The sequence below is a fragment of the Procambarus clarkii genome, chromosome 10 (genome assembly GCF_040958095.1).
Source record: "Procambarus clarkii isolate CNS0578487 chromosome 10, FALCON_Pclarkii_2.0, whole genome shotgun sequence".
Classification (NCBI taxonomy): Eukaryota; Metazoa; Arthropoda; class Malacostraca; order Decapoda; family Cambaridae; genus Procambarus; species Procambarus clarkii.
Genome location: NC_091159.1, coordinates 12,581,283 through 12,598,067, shown reverse-complemented (window position 1 = coordinate 12,598,067; position 16,785 = coordinate 12,581,283). Strand labels below are relative to the sequence as shown.

At 38.0% G+C, this 16,785-nt stretch overlaps 1 protein-coding gene across 1 annotated transcript in view; it reads left to right on the top strand.

Moving 5' to 3' along the window:
• Positions 1 to 6,423: 6,423 nt before the first annotated feature.
• LOC123747158 (acetyl-coenzyme A synthetase 2-like, mitochondrial) overlaps positions 6,424 to 16,785 on the top strand; it is a 34,769-nt gene continuing 24,407 nt past the window's right edge. The window contains exon 1 of the mRNA XM_045729186.2: positions 6,424 to 6,931. Within this exon, the coding sequence (XP_045585142.1) occupies positions 6,680 to 6,931 (252 nt within the window). The 5' untranslated portion in view covers positions 6,424 to 6,679. The remainder of the gene's footprint in view (positions 6,932 to 16,785) is intronic.

Below are 16,785 nucleotides of genomic sequence, written 5' to 3'. Positions count from 1 at the left end.
AAAGATCGACATATAACTTTTTCAATTCACTCTACACAACCTCAGACCAATACTAGAATACACTGCCTCCGGAACACAAAGTGAAAATTGAGAAGTACAGAAGTTTCCAACAAGACTATAGAATAGTTCCAGAATTATGACAACTTGAAGTACTGTACAGAGAACTAAGATAGTTATGTGAACTAAATCTCGCAGTCCTACAGAAGAGAAAGAACAGAAGGAATATGATCACTACATACAAAACACCGAGGAAAATAATGTGTTTAAGGTGTGCCTACTTAAATTGAGAGAAAATAGAACAAGACTTTCCACTGGAAGCTAGAAATGCAAATAATAAGAATCAGTATAAGGAAATACATCTACCCGGTATGGGTGGTCAACAAATGGAATGCACAGAAAAAATTAGAAGCTTGTCGAATCGTATGTGTGTAAGCGGAGAACAGGCGTGAGGATTTAATGCCTTGTGAGGGGCTCTTGTGTGTTAACCGTTGCATGACTTGACAGTGTTCTGAGCGTGGAAGGATGCGAGACTCTGGCAAGGAAGAGTTACGTGCCTTGCTTTGAAACTCCGTATTACCGGCGAGAGTATTGGAAGCTGCTTAAGTATTTTCGTACTCTGCCTGCACGAACACTATGAAAATTTAAACGTGTGTAAGAAAGTGAGAGATGAATCGGGAGTGGTGTTGATAGTCCCCGTGTCTATGAATGTTTCATAATAGTATGTTTGTGTGTGAGAGAGAGAGAGAAGCAGAAAGATCAATTTACCATCCTGGGTTAACTGGTTTGAAGCGTGAGGTGAAGAGTTTCCTCCTGGTCACACTAGAATGGATTAACAGGTAAATTGACGAAAGCCAGGTACAGTCAGTCTCTCTCTCTCTCTCTCTCTCTCTCTCTCTCTCTTCTCTCTCTCTCTCTCTCTCTCTCTCTCTCTCTCTCTCTCTCTCTCTCTCTCTCTCTCTCTCTCTCTCTCTCTCTCTCTCTTTCTCTTTCTCTCATATATGCTACTGTTACTTCACCACATCCATACACACACACACATAAAGTACATGCACTTAAAATACTTGCTCACTCTCTTACAAACAGACACACTCATCTCACAACCGAAACGATTCTGTGTTAGTTTGCACACGAATTGATGAGCCACAGTAGCTCTGTACCTGGATTCACGAAACAGTTACGCAAGTACTTACGAACGTGTACATCTTTCCTCAATCTTTGACAGCTATGTTACATTTATTAAACAATTTACAAGCATGAAAACTTCCCAATCAACTGTTGTTATTGTTATAAACAGCCTCCTGGTGCTTCGGAGCTCATTAACTGTTAAATAATTGTAAACAAAGCCGTTACAGATTGAGAAAAGATGTACAGGTTCGTAAGTGCTTGCGTAACTGCTTCGTGAATCTGGCCTCAGGTGTACCACCATCCTCCGCGGCCTCTCAGTATTTACCTGTCAGGTGTGTTCGAGGGGTGTGAAGGGAAGGCAACTAACAGGGAAAAACGTCAAGCCTTTACGACTATATAACTCATGGAAGGGCTAATGTAGAGAAATATAAATAAAATTACAATTTTATTTCTGAACAAGTCCACAAGGGCTGTAATGAGGGTTCGAACCTACGAACGGGATGTTCCCGGATGCGCCCTAGTTCATTTGGTATATAACGTTGTTGTGATGTCTGTGTGTGTGAAATTTATTTCTATATTATACATGATATGTTGTGTAACATTCGCTACTCGGAACAAAAAGTTCCAAGCAGCACGGGCTATGGTGAGCCCGTAGTAGAGTTATATATACATGATAGCTGGAACAGCAAAAATTGTAATAGAGCAACATAAAGTAATTTTGCAGGTAAACAGAAGGAATAAAAAATTTATTAAACTGTTTACACTGCAGATAAGAGCAGGAGCACGGGTTCAGTAATAAATGTTTAATAACAGCAAAAGATAACTTTTCGCACTTCTCGGCCTACTCCAATAAAATCAGCAGACTTCTAGATGTTACTACTGCTCGGCTTAGACTCGGTTACAAGTATCTCTGGGAATTCTCATTATCTGCTGATGTAGACCTGACCAAATGTAAACTGTGTCAACAAAATTATTCGCACACCCTCCGTCACTATGTGATGGAGTGCGAAAAGATACGTGAATTTAGAGACAATTCTGTAACCAATGTTCCAGCGATGTGTCAATATTTCATTCAAAATGATCTGCTACCAGAAATTTTAGCCAAATATCCCCAGTTTGCTAACTGTAGGTAGTAACTAAGTGATTGTAACCTATCCACCGCTGCCCACTGGATGGGGGGCGGTGTGCAGGACAAACATATCAATTGTGACACTAGCTCTCCACATATGTCAGTTGCTTAATTTAGAACCTGTACTTGAGGTCGATCCCGAACCCATTGTTGATGTGACGACTTATATTGAATTTTGTAACTAGCTCATCAAGATTGTAACTTGCTTAACTAAATGAATTGTGGGGTTCAGTCCCTGAGCCCATTATGTGCCTCTGTAACCCTTTCCACTACCGCCCACAAGATGGGTATGGGGTGCATAATAAATGAACTAAACTAAACTAACTCGGCCTACTATACAAGGCCCGATTTGCTTAATAGGCCGAGTGATTTTCTTTATTTTCAATAAACTGTTTCCAATTGGTTTATTTGAATTATTATTATTATATCATATTAGGAACATAAATTATTGACTTAGTTATGTTAGTTTAGGTTAAGTTAAGATAGGTTGGGTTAGGTTAGGTAGGATAGGTTAGATTCGGTCATGTCTACGTTAGTTTTAACTCGAATTAATACTAATTAATTCATACATAATAAAATGGATAGCTTTATCATTTCGTAAGTCAAAATATTTAAAAAATATATAAATTCAGGAAAACTTGGCTTATTAGGCAAATCGGGCATTGCATATTAGGCCGAGAAGTGCGTTCTGGCTACTAGGTACGACATATATATATATATATATATATATATATATATATATATATATATATATATATATATATATATATATATATATATATATATATATATACACACACCTTGCATGTAACCAATGTTGTAATGAAATTTTGAATAAAGTTAGATATATATACAAACATACAAAAAGAACAATTCTAGTGTGTGGTCTGGTCAACATACAAAAAGAATAGGGGTGGTAGAAGAAAATATCAAAGTGTTCAGTGAGGATCCACAAGGTCTTCTCTGAGTACTCTTTATTTTCTTCTCCGAGGCTATGGGTCCATATATATATATATATATATATATATATATATATATATATATATATATATATATATATATATATATATATATATATATATATATATATAAATACACATCACAAACAATAAGCATATTACCGAACATAATGAGTGATAAACATATACATTGATGATGATGTATTGAGTAATAAGGGGTCGTAGAACCCTAGGCTTGGATACAGTATGATAGGAATAAATGGTGTACTACGGTGCGGTTTATAAAATTATATTAATGCAGTTGTATCAAAGAATGATTTATATTGTATGTAGATAATTTAAAGCTTTGCCTATTAGAGCAGTGCAATGTAAAAAATATTAGAAACAAAACCTATTTTATGATATTTCTTCTTTACAAATAACAATTAAAAATATGGAATATAGTGAATAGATTATTAGAAAAAGAGCCACGAATCATTTCATATTAGGGAATTAATCCCTATTCCAGTTCCTAATATTTAGGTAGAGTTAGCCCTAATATTACATTTTCTTTCGTTGTAGCATTTAAAGAAAACCATTATTATATATGGGTAACTAAAGAAAAACACAAAACATTATCTCAAACTTAATATCTAGCTGAAATGCTTATGGTTCCTTACCATAAGTTCCAGATGTGTGAGAGGAGTTTAATGAGCAGAACTTACTTGCCTTATTAAGTAAACTTATCCATAATCGTGAGCTGTAAAGTTCCCTTCATAGTTGGCAGTAGACCTCAGTGATATATTGTTTTTCTTAATTTTTAATCTAGAATACCTAATTGTATTATTTGAAACTTGTAAACAAAAAATCACAAGAAATATTAACTTTTGCCCATTTTTTTTATATCGTAAGAAAACTTAGCCAACGTAAAATAAACAATAAAAAATTTGGATTTTTTATTCAAGTCACACAATCGACTTGAGAATGGTCCAGGACGGACCGAAACGTCGTCGTCCCTTCACTTTCTAGTATGTGGTCTGGTCTACAATAAAAAATCGCTTTGCGTAATGTTGGCTTCATTGGTGTATATAACTCCTCTCCCTATAATTGTCTCTTATTCCTGTGTTCTCTGTACACACATTGTTTAGAATAAAAATAATAATAATAATGTATTATTATTATTATTTTTGGGGGAACCTTTGACAAGCCGCTGGATCCCATTTCCCGTCGAAGCCACTAACAAATTATGGCCCTCAGGTAAATTTAGGTGAATGTATTATTTTTTATAACTTAACGCAAACCAATAACCAGCTATTTTTGTATTTTTAATTTTGTTGAATTTTAAAATGTATTCAGAATTCGTAGTAAAATCTTGCCGATTAGTAAATATCTTAAAACATCACTAATACTGTAATCAACAACCATCGATATTCCTTTTTACACCAACACACCCACCGATCAAATACCCAACCCACCCACTATATTTATGTCTATACCAATACTTCCACCCACACACCCCACAACCCCATTCCCTCCACCCTTACCCCCACCAGATTTACACCCCCACCAAGCCAACCCACCCTCCACCTCCACCCACACATGACCACACCCTCACCTCAACCGCACACACACATCACTTCTAGGCAGTAATGTGGTAGAGGCTGCTGACTCCAAACACAGTTTCAAATGTAGGAATGACGGAGCTCGAGAAGCTCAGAAATCTGTATACCAGTAGATTCACGGTTGAAAGGCGGAACCAAAGAGTTAAAGCTAGGTAAGTACACACACCCAATCTGTATTTTCAACTCTGTATCCAAGCCACACACACTAAATTGTCCTATTTCCAGTGTTTAGTATTAATAAGCCATCTCAATTTATAATGCTATTCAATTCCTAAGCCCAACCCATCCTCTTGGTGAACACTCATTTACCCTCTATATGTATCCACATGTTAAAATACATGTATAGAGCGGAAGGGCGGTAATATACCTTTTTCAATAAAAATATTCATAATATTAGCTTGTATGGTGAGATATACCTGGGATAGGAAGTGGGTATACCGCTTCTGGTCAGCTACAATTATACCATGACTATAGTTGATATTCTTCTTCTTCCTCTTCTTCTTCTTCTTCTTCTTATTATTATTATTATTATTATTATTATTATTATTATTTACAAGTAGTGAAAGCCTATTCTTCCCAGACTTTTCACCTTTCCTCTTCCTTATCAATCAGGAGCCAAAATGAGCTTATTTTGCGTTAACCGTATATAATGGTTAGTGATTTGGCAATGTCCGCTCACAACCGATTGGTCCCAGGTTCAATTGCTGGGCAGGGAGAGACGTATGGGTACGTTTCCTTGCACCTGATGCCGCTGTTCATCTTGCAGTAAATATATGAAAAACTCAGGGTGGTTATAAGCCGCCAAACACACGCCGAAACTACGACGTTGGTACAACGTTCGAACAAGTTTTAACACTTCCTAACCAGTTATAACAACCAATATACCAAGTTGTAATAACGTTCTAATACGTCATAAACACGTTAAGCCAAGATGTAACAACTTTATTACAAGTTGCAACAAGCGGAAAATAGAGACAGTTTCGGTTTGTGTTTTCAGGGAATATATCCAAGTTTATCCCCTTTTTTACGTAACGGTTGGTAACGGGTACAGGAGCGTTACCTTCCGAAACCCTACGATAGGTTTCAATATATGTTGAAACATTCAGATATATTTTCCGTTGCCCAGTATATTAAAATATTTAGTAGTTGTAATTTATTATTAATTTTAATTGTGGTCTCATTGAGAAATGCGTTAGGCTAAGGCAGCATCAGCAAGCAGCGTGGCAACTTTTACAAACACTAACATGAGCTTCCAACAACCAACAACGAGTCACACACTTTCCTATATTAAGCAGCAAGCTATATACATTTACTCTGGATCCAGTAATGAGGTGATTACGACCATCTTTTCAATGACAGTCAAAACATATATTTATGCCAAACACGTGTTCAGCTTACCTGTTGGTAGTGACCAATCAGAAAGCTTCATTAAGAAGGCGGCAACTGAGCGCAGTCTCCCATTGGCTGACACGCTCTGACGCAGCGTATAAACATCAGTGCGAGCAAGCCAAATTCACCCTTTTGGCCCTGTGCCGTAGATGGCATCTCTCCTGTGTGGAGGCCCCACATCGTGGGTCGCAAGGTTGCCCAGGGTGTGAGTACTCAGAACCAACAAGATTCAGTCCTCTGGATATCAGGGTGAAGTGAGTACGGCCGCTGTGTGTACATTAGGACTCGATCTTCCCCGTCCCCGCGACTCTAGGAAAGCAATAAATTCGATTATCTAATGTTTATATAAACACTGTGCAAGTATTGGATGACTGCTAAGTACTCTACAAGGAGTTGAGTAATTGATCACAGCAGACGTGCCACAGGTGTGTGAACGGGAACAAGATTTTGTTTGTCTGCGGTAATTGTGAAACATCATGCCACCCCTCGTACCGATACAGCTGGTGTCTAGAGCGGTGCAGCAGGTGTGGAGGACGCCACAGCAACTCTCTGCGACTCGAGGACTACTTGAAATCATCAGGTCGTCTTCCTCGGCGGCCAAGCCAGCAGCCACATCTCCAAGTCAGCAGCCGGGCGGGGAAATCACCTCCACACCCATACCTGAAATTACAGATGCGTTCCCACACCTGCAGACGCACGACAGTATACATCAGTTCTCATTGGAGCAGGTGAGACAGTTTATTGACAGGGTTTAGGATGTTGTTCAAGAGATTGATTCTTGTTAATATGATATTGCTTGTTACTGGCGTTCAGGTCCTGTAATAAGCCCAATCGTGTGTGTGTGTGTATGTGTGTGTGTGTGTGTGTGTGTGTGTAGGGTCAGATTTCCCAATAAGCCAAGTAGGTCATAGCCTAGGTCTTAGGACACCAGCTTTTTTTTCCAAAGAAATGGAAAAATATCAAATGATACTTGGAGGAATCAATTACCACTGCCCAATATTTAATCATTATATAATATTATGGTGTGAGCTTTCTATATGTATGCGTTTAGCCTTTGACTTGCTATACTGATCAGAGGGTGAGGGTGGGGCCCATTTAACTGTTTTGGCCTAGGGCCGAAAAACAGTTAGATCCGGCCCATGTGTGTATGTGTTCACCTATTGTGCTTGCGGGGGTTGAGCTTTGGCTCTTTGGTCCCGCCTCTCAATTGTCAATCAATTGGTGTACAGATTCTGGAGCCTATTGGGCTCCATCAAATCTACATTTGAAACTGTGTATGGAGTCTGCCTCTACCACATTACATTCCCTTTGTTAACTACAGTGACACTGATCAAATTCTTTCTAATGTCTCTGTGGCCCATCTGAGTACTAAGTTTCCAAGTACTAAGTGTGTGTATTCACCTAGTTGTGCTTGTGGGGGTTGAGCTCTGCTCTTTCGGCTCGCCTCTCAACTGTCAATCAACTGTTTCTACTACTACTTTTTCCCCACAGCCCAGGAAGCAGCCAGTAACAGCTGACTAACTCTCAGGTACCTATTTACTGCTAGGTAACAGGGCAATAATAGGTATAGGTTAAGTGATAATTGTAATTACGAAGCAATAAGATGCTTATCTTAAGATACTAACAAGGTTAGGTAAGGTCGGTGTTTTCTATGAATCTTTTTAAGGGTATCTATTATGTTAAGTATGTCACCTATGCACATATTTATTAAGTCAATATTGACTTATTAAATTTGCGAGAACGGGTTGCAACAGGGGCATGGGGTGAAAGAAGCTCTGCCCATCGTTTCTCTCCAGCGCCCGGGACCACACGATCACGTGTGCAGCGTGCTGTCCGCTCGGCCGGCCGGCTCAGGTGTGTGTGTGTTGCACCATCAATCCAATCTTTACGAGTTATTTGCACTTGTTCTGGCCATAATACCTTTAATCTTATTGCCTCAATATTTTCAGTGTTTCTTATTAAGGGGGTGATAAACTCTGGGTACTACATACTGTCGTCTATCATCACTGTAACCATTTTGCCAATATATATCATTAATGTAACCTCTTCAGATTATCTTCTGGACTGTAACCATCGTCACTACACACCTTCTCTGCCTTTTATCACCTTCCTTATTCTACACCACCCTCCCTGCCCTTCACCAGTTTTCCCCTAAATATTTAATTGCATTTTACCGTGTCGTGGTGTGGTCTAGGGCGCTAGCTTGGGAGTATCAAGTGAGAGGGTTCGAATCCTTCTCAAGGCTCCTACACATATAATATATATATATATATATATATATATATATATATATATATATATATATATATATATATATATATATATATATATATATATATATATATAAGCAGTCTGGTTTGCTGCGTCAAAGTTTGTCAACATCCTGTAAACAAAGTTTTCCGTGTGTGTATGTGTGTTTGCTTTAAGTTTCTATATGGTATGAGTATACAATATTTCAGGTTGCTTGAAAGCAATTTACAATTTAATGATACAGAACTTTAACCCATATTAAAGGGAGGGAGCCGGTCGGCCGAGCGGACAGCACGCTGGACTTGTGATCCTGTGGTCCTGGGTTCGATCCCAGGCGCCGGCGAGAAACAATGGGCAGAGTTTCTTTCGCCCTATGCCCCTGTTACCTAGCAGTAAAATAGGTACCTGGGTGTTAGTCAGCTGTCACGGGCTGCTTCCTGGGGGTGGAGGCCTGGTCGAGGACCGGGCCGCGGGGACACTAAAAAGCCCCGAAATCATCTCAAGAATCTCAAGATATTGATGTTCGTTTGTGACTGTGCCAACCAATAAATACAATAAATAAATAAATACAAAATAATTATAACACGACGCATTCACACTCTCACTGAAACATATTGTTAGTGTGCGAGAGATGACTAGGATTTGATTCTCGCCAAAAACATCTGACGATTTGACGTCATCACACTTGCCTATCATATTACTAGCTGGCATTCCATATCCCAACATTATGTTTGAGTATCAGGGAGTGTGGGTGTAGAAGGGTGGGCATGGGTGTGGTGGGTGTAGAGAAGGGCGGACATGGGTGTGGTGGGTGTAGAGAAGGCTGGGCATGATAAGGTGGAATTAAATTTAAATTTAACACAAGCGTTATTTTGGGATGTGCATTGGCGCGCATGACCGAACGGCCAACGGCCAACTTTCTTGGGACCCGAAATTATTTGTGTAAATTGATTATTTAACAAAAATTGATAAAGGCAGCTATACTGTTTAATTTAAGCAAGGTAGGTGAGGAAATGGCAAAGTACACAAAGTTGGCTCTTCAGTGATTTACAGACTGCCACAACTTATGTGAATTAATTATGTTTCACTTATTTCTCCAAGCTGATGCCTAGGTCCTATCGAATAGCACATGGCATTTTGACGTATAAATCCCCTAAAGCCATTAAATGATGTACTAAATAGCGACGCTCAAACGTTACGTGATGTCTCATTTCTATTCGTGGGTCTTCGGTTAGCTTAGGTTCGTGCAATTTAGTGTAGTACATCGTTTTAGTGACTAAATACTCACGAGGACGACCTGCACCCCTACCCATGAGAGCTTGAAATGAATATATGATAATGAATAAATGTAATACGTTCAAAAAAATATGGTTGGTGTTTTGACAACAAATTATGACTAATGGTTGACCGTAAAAGTGTCGGTAATACTCTATAATATAATTGTAATTAGTTTTCCAGAGTTTGCTGTTTAAATAATGTATTGAGCTTATTAGAGCAGTGTATATTTTTATATGTGGAATGGGGATTACCAGATATTGCATTGTCGTAAACACGACAATGAAGAACCCCGCGCCTCTAAGAGTGATTTCGTCTTGGTCAGGAAGGATTGACTGGGAGCTGATCCATAATTTCGCCTTAGTTCACCAAGCAGTAATTGTGGACCTGGTTGTTAACCCATTAGTGGGTAGTGTCCCAGGGAATATTAGTAGGGTAATAAGCTATGGGGAGGGCAAAACTTCAACCCTACTAGCACGAGACAGAAGGCAAGTACGCGTCATTAAGCACTCCAATGAATAAGAAAATTTGACTTCACAATATTAGCTCTTACTGCAAAGTGTGAAGCACACTTCCGGTCTTTGCCTTTCATACAGTATGTCATCATACCTTAGAAAACTTTACACTCATTTGTAGAATATTACTGACGCTGGTATTTAGAAAAGTCGATAATTACATAATTTGCTCTCTCTTCACCTTTTCTCGTAACGTTTTCAGCTTGCGGCGTCGTACTTACAGAATTGTAAAAAATATAATAGTTTAGGTTTCGGCGTAGCTTTGTGTGACAAGCACACTATTGCTGTGTCTAGTCTGGTGCGTACATGAAGATAAGGAGTTTTTTTATTTGTTTAAGGATGCAGATATTGTATAGTATCTCAAAGTGCCGGTGAGATTATATAATCAAATGAACGTTCATTTCATTGGCGCTCAAGAACTTGGCGTCACCGCTCATTCTTTCATGAGTTTCTATCTCGTCCGTTGAATAGTTTCTTTTGCTGTATTTTTATTTCTATTTCCCCCCCCCCCCTCTCTCTCTCTCTCTCTCTCTCTCTCTCTCTCTCTCTCTCTCTCTCTCTCTCTCTCTCTCTCTCTCTCTCTCTCTCGAAATACTTAGCTAATCAGCGGCGGACGATTTTTCTCTGCATCACAAGATAACGAGACATCCTGGTTATCTTCAATATGCTCTTCATCTTGTCCTTATCACGTTACTCGAGAGCCTACTTCCGGGAGTACCTGTGAGAGGTGTCTGTAGATAAATTCAAAAGCTGTAGAACATTTTTATGAGTGAATATAATTTTACTAATTGAACCTGTGGTCGACTTCAAATGCACCCATCGGGTAGAAGTTAATCAAAAGTCACGCTAAAGTATTTATCTTCGCGTTGTCTTTATAATTAATTTAAATTCTGCGTGTAAAGGGAGAATATAGCCAAACTAAAATTATATGGAAATTACACATTTCTTGAAAGCCTAGTTTCAAAAGAAGTGTTGAATAAATGGAAATTTCGTGCGGAGAAAATAAAGAGATTAACGTTTTAGCGGAAACTTACCGATAATTTAGTATTGATTAGAGACAGAAACAACTCGATAAATGTAATGTATAACTCATTTTGCCAAATGCGGCATTTTTTTTCCTTGCTAACTCGGGCTAAATACTAAAAAAAATGATGGTAGAAATTTTAGTTGGACATTTGAGATAAATATTTATCATGAATAGACAATTTGTCAATAAATTCAAAGAATAAATTTCAAAATTTGTTATAGCTCCAGTATCCTAACATTATTCTTTTCCTCTCGACCGGTGACTTCAAATCCCGATCTTGTTTGGTATCCAAATGCCTAGCTTACACAAACTCCTATTCTCTTACTCGGGGCTCAGATTTTTTTATAGTGCAGATATAGCCTTTACTTTGAGCATGATCGCGTTTATGTGATTAATTTTATTCGGCCCTGACGCTTGGCTGTGACCGCGAGTCCAATTGGTTGGATTTTCTATACTATTGCTGGCATTAATATTACACACCATGAAGGCGGATAAGGAAATGTGCGTGCTACAAACTTGAGATTAAACTACACCTAGGCTAGGGATCATCATCCTTGTTGTTAAAACAATACGCTTTAGTAAATTTAATCTGAAACAGGAGGTTGAAATCATTAGTATTAAGAGAGATGGGGATATTAGGTGAGCCTTGCTAGTTTTAGATAACTTAATATTCCCGCCATATAGATCGGGGTAGCAGCATTGCGGAATTTCTATGGTTGTTTATATAAGTCAACATTAAGCAACACTAGGTGTGTGTGTGTGGTCTTACTACACACTTATTTATTGTCACGTTGATCGTTTGGTCATTACTGTCAATTCCCCCCTTAGACTTTCCACAGTGGCTGTATTTATATTAAACAATCATATATTCGCGTTTTTTAGCAGAAAATGTGATATATGTGAAATATATATATATATATATATATATATATATATATATATATATATATATATATATATATATATATATTATATATATATTATATATATATTATATATATATATATATATATATATATATATATATATATATATATATATATATATATATATATATATATATGTCGTACCTAGTAGCCAGAATGCACTTCTCGGCATACTATGCAAGGCCCGATTTGCCTAATAAGCCAAGTTTTCCTGAATTAATATATTTACTCTAACTTTTTTCTGATGAAATGATAATGCTACCCATTTCATTATGTATGAAGTCAATTTTTTTATTGGAGTTAAAATTAACGTAGATATATGACCGAACCTAACCAACCCTACCTAACCTAACCTAACCTATCTTTATAGGTTAGGTTAGGTTAGGTAGCCGAAAAAGTTAGGTTAGGTTAGGTTAGGTAGGTTAGGTAGTCGAGAAACCATTAATTCATGAAAACTAGGCTTATTAGGCAAATTGGGCCTTGCGTAGTAGGCTGAGGAGTGCGTTCTGGCTACTAGGTACGACATATATATATATATATATATATATATATATATATATATATATATATATATATATATATATATATGTATGTTGTATCTAGTAGCCAGAACGTAGTACTCGGCGTACTATGCTAGGCCGGATTTGCCTAATTAGCCAAGTTTTCCTGAATTTATATATTTTTATCATTTTTTTCTTATGAAATGATAAAGCTATCCATTTTATTATGTATATGTTAAATTTCTTCAAATTTTAGTTAAAACTAACGTAGATATATGACCGAACCTAACCAACCATACCTAACCTATCTTAGCCTAACCTAAACTAACACAACTAAGTCAATAATTTATGTTCTTAATATAATATAATATAATAATAATCATTCAAATAAACCAATTGGAAACAATTTATTGAAAATAAAGAAAATCACTCGGCCTGTTAGACAAATCGGGCCTTGCATAGTAGGCCGAGAAGTGCGTTCTGGCTACTAGGTACGACATATATATATATATATATATATATATATATATATATATATATATATATATATATATATATATATATATATATATATATATGAGAGAGAGAGGCGGGTCTCAACCCTTTGGTTGAGAGGCGGGACCAAAGAGCCGAAGCTCAACCCCCGCAAGCACAACTAGGCAAACACACAAGGGGAGACAAGTGTGCTCGTCCCCCTGACGCCAGCTCAAAGATAAAACAAAAAAAGGAAGTTTTGCTTGTGAAGCCTCATTCAGCTGCTGGCAGTGTGCTTTAGTCCTGAGAAGTCACTACCTAAACATGTACTTTTTCCTGCTCTTAAAGATGATGTATGAACACATATTTAACATAATAAAGGGACGGTATGCACAATCGACTTGATAATGGTTCAAGACCGAAATGTCGTCGTCTCCTCATCTGGTTTGTGCTTTGGTCACTATACGACAGGTATAGACCACACAACATAGACCACCATCACGCCAGATGTGGCTAAGGGTGTTGTAATTAACATCAAGCTGGTCTCCTCACGCCCTCAGGTGGACAACTGCATAGCTAAACCCACTTAACACTTAAAACATTTTAACACACGTTCCAAGGCCGATACCGTCTCATAAATCTATATCAAGCGTACGAAAAAACTCTGAACTAAACCCAACGTAATTAAACCAGGAAATATACACACATACCGTTTTAACTATTTTTACGCAGATATATTCAAAAGCCCTTGTAGATAACGTGCTCGTCAGCCAGATCAGGCACAGCTGGGTTTGGCCAGTAGATGGATCGGTGACCACATAGACAGTCTCATCCTTGGATAGGTAGGATCCACAAGCCATGCAAAGATATCCAATGGATACACCATTACTAATACAAGTTATTTCCGTATTCAAAGACACCTTCCATATTGGCTTCTGGCCGCTGAAACGGTGCATTTAGAAAGAGTAACCAACTCATGTCTTGTCCGAGCGAGTCGTATAGATAAAAGTCATAAAAGGTGAAAATTAAGCTTCTTGGAGAACTAAATTAGAACAAGGTTAATTCTTCGTAAAATGCCTATACATAATGCGGCTATGGGTACTGGGGACAGGAAGATGCCAAGTAGGCTGGACTGCTATAAAATTTTCCAACGTATATACCAGAATACTATGATTTCACTAAAGTAATATCAAGGGTATAAAACAATCAATATTCTTCAGGTCGAGATTCTAATTCAATTCACCAGGTGATAAGCGCTGGTTAGGGATTTGCCGTTAGTTCTGGCTGGGGTTTGCTGAACTCGGGCTACTGGGAGAGTGTAAGGGCCCCTCGAGTGAATACCTGGGTAGACAACACTCTTTACTCACCATGCACTCGGATGCTGCCATGCTAAAGAAGTACTAGCGAAATTTATTTGTACAATTTCGCCATGAAGCCTCACCGGTAATTGTTAACTTACGGCATCATGGTAGGTTTGGTACACGTCACGCGAGCAAAAGTTCAGGCAATGAAACTTATTTCAATATGAATGGTACCAATCTGGTTCGTATGTAGGCTAGCGGGTAACCATGAAATCGTGAATAATGGAATGGGTGGCGAGACACAGATTGTGACGCTAATAATCGGGAGAGTTGGCATGCATGTTGGTCTAGAGTGTGGAGCAATGTTGGCAGGACCAGCAAATAGCGTCACCGCCTCGACCCACCAGTCAACAGCCTCTTAACAAGTCTCACCATTTATGATCGAACTACAGCTGGCTTTCAGAGTGATCGATCAAATTATTGATTCTTCACAGATTGTCACGACTGATTTCAACTTCTTAACCCTTACACTTTATTATTCTTTTGACCTTTCTTTCTCTTCGGGACCCACCCAACTAAAACTACATCTTCCGCATTCTGCTGCAACATGTTAAGACCGTTGCAGTTAGTTTCACGGTGGTTAATATCTTCCCGGGAGTTTGATTGTAGCCTATCATGACCCGTCCATACTCATTTTAATTTTTTAGTTTTTTTTTGGGGGGGAACAGTATTGTTGCCAATGGCAACACTGCGCAATCAGTGGTCTTATAATATATATGATAAATATATATGATATATATATATATATATATATATATATATATATATATATATATATATATATATATATATATATATATATATATATATCAACTGTCAAATCAACTGGCGTACAGATTCCTGAGCCTACTGGGCTCTTATCATATCTAACATTTCATTCACTTGAACCGTCGGGGCCTCGAACCCAGGACTACGGGCTTCCGTCTTTGTGGTCCCGGACTCCGATGGTCCAAGTGAATGAAAAAGATATATGTACATAACTTCCAAGTTGCGGCAAATCGAATTCTTGTCGAGGAATGTTCGCAGACAAGTTATAAGTGAACCGAGGAAGTATAATCACGGGGTATGTGCGGTAACACGCTCCCTGCTGGAGTATGCTTCGATTCATAGTGACTTACACTATGCTTATCCAGCAGCCTCCAAAGCATCTTGTCTGTTTAACAAACCAATGATAAATGAACTCGGAGGAAATTACAAGGGAAGAGAACCCGTGAGATGTTGGAATTCGTAGTGTGGAAACGTTCTGATACCCGGGAACAGTTCATCTCACTCAAGGACGACGTGGTTCAACATGCACTTCAGGGAAGATAAGGAACGTAGATATAATTCTAATTCACAAGTAAGGCACATCAGCAGAATAACATGGAAAGTATATAGGAAGCTGACGAACTCAAGAACGGTTTTCAAGAACCTAATTAAGATGATGTCAATACAATATATATGATGCCATATATATATAGATATATATATATATATATATATATATATATATATATATATATATATATATATATATATATATTTGATGCCAATACTAGAATATATGATGGGATATATTCATATATATGATGTCAACACTAGAATAAGTAGCACCAACATGGAACCCTCGCCTTGTTAAGGTCAGAACTGAATTTGACAAAACTGCAAAGGTTTGCAACAAAACAAGTGCCTGAATTAATTAGACTATGCTACGACGACAGTTTAATGAACGCAATTTCATAATCTTAGAAGAGAGAAAGAGCAGAGGGAATATGATCACGACATATAAGATACTAAGGGGATTACAACGCAAATGACTCCGAGACAACTAAGGAAATTCTTGCACTCTGTCCCGTGGATCAAGAAGTGGAATGACCTAAAAGTAGAAGTCGTGGAAGCCACCTCCATCTACAAACAAACCAAAGCTTCAGGAAGGTTAGAAAGCGCTCCAGTTACAAAGAAAAAATGGCTAGTAGGCACTATTAGGTAAACCTTGTCAGGTAGACTCCTCTCAGCCGGATCACAAACCGTCCACTTCGTACCCAGGTGGCAACTGTGTACGTGTATGTAAACTCACACCTGTATTCATTGATCAAACTCGAATGATCAATGTCTAGTATATATTAAGTTTTTCTCATACTTAACAATTGGTATGATCAGTATATCCTAACAATATACAACTGGAAATAATACGTCAGTTCGAAGATAAGATTCACCCTCTCAATCATCCATACTACGCTGGATATTCCTAGACGCTAAACACAGGCAAAGTCAA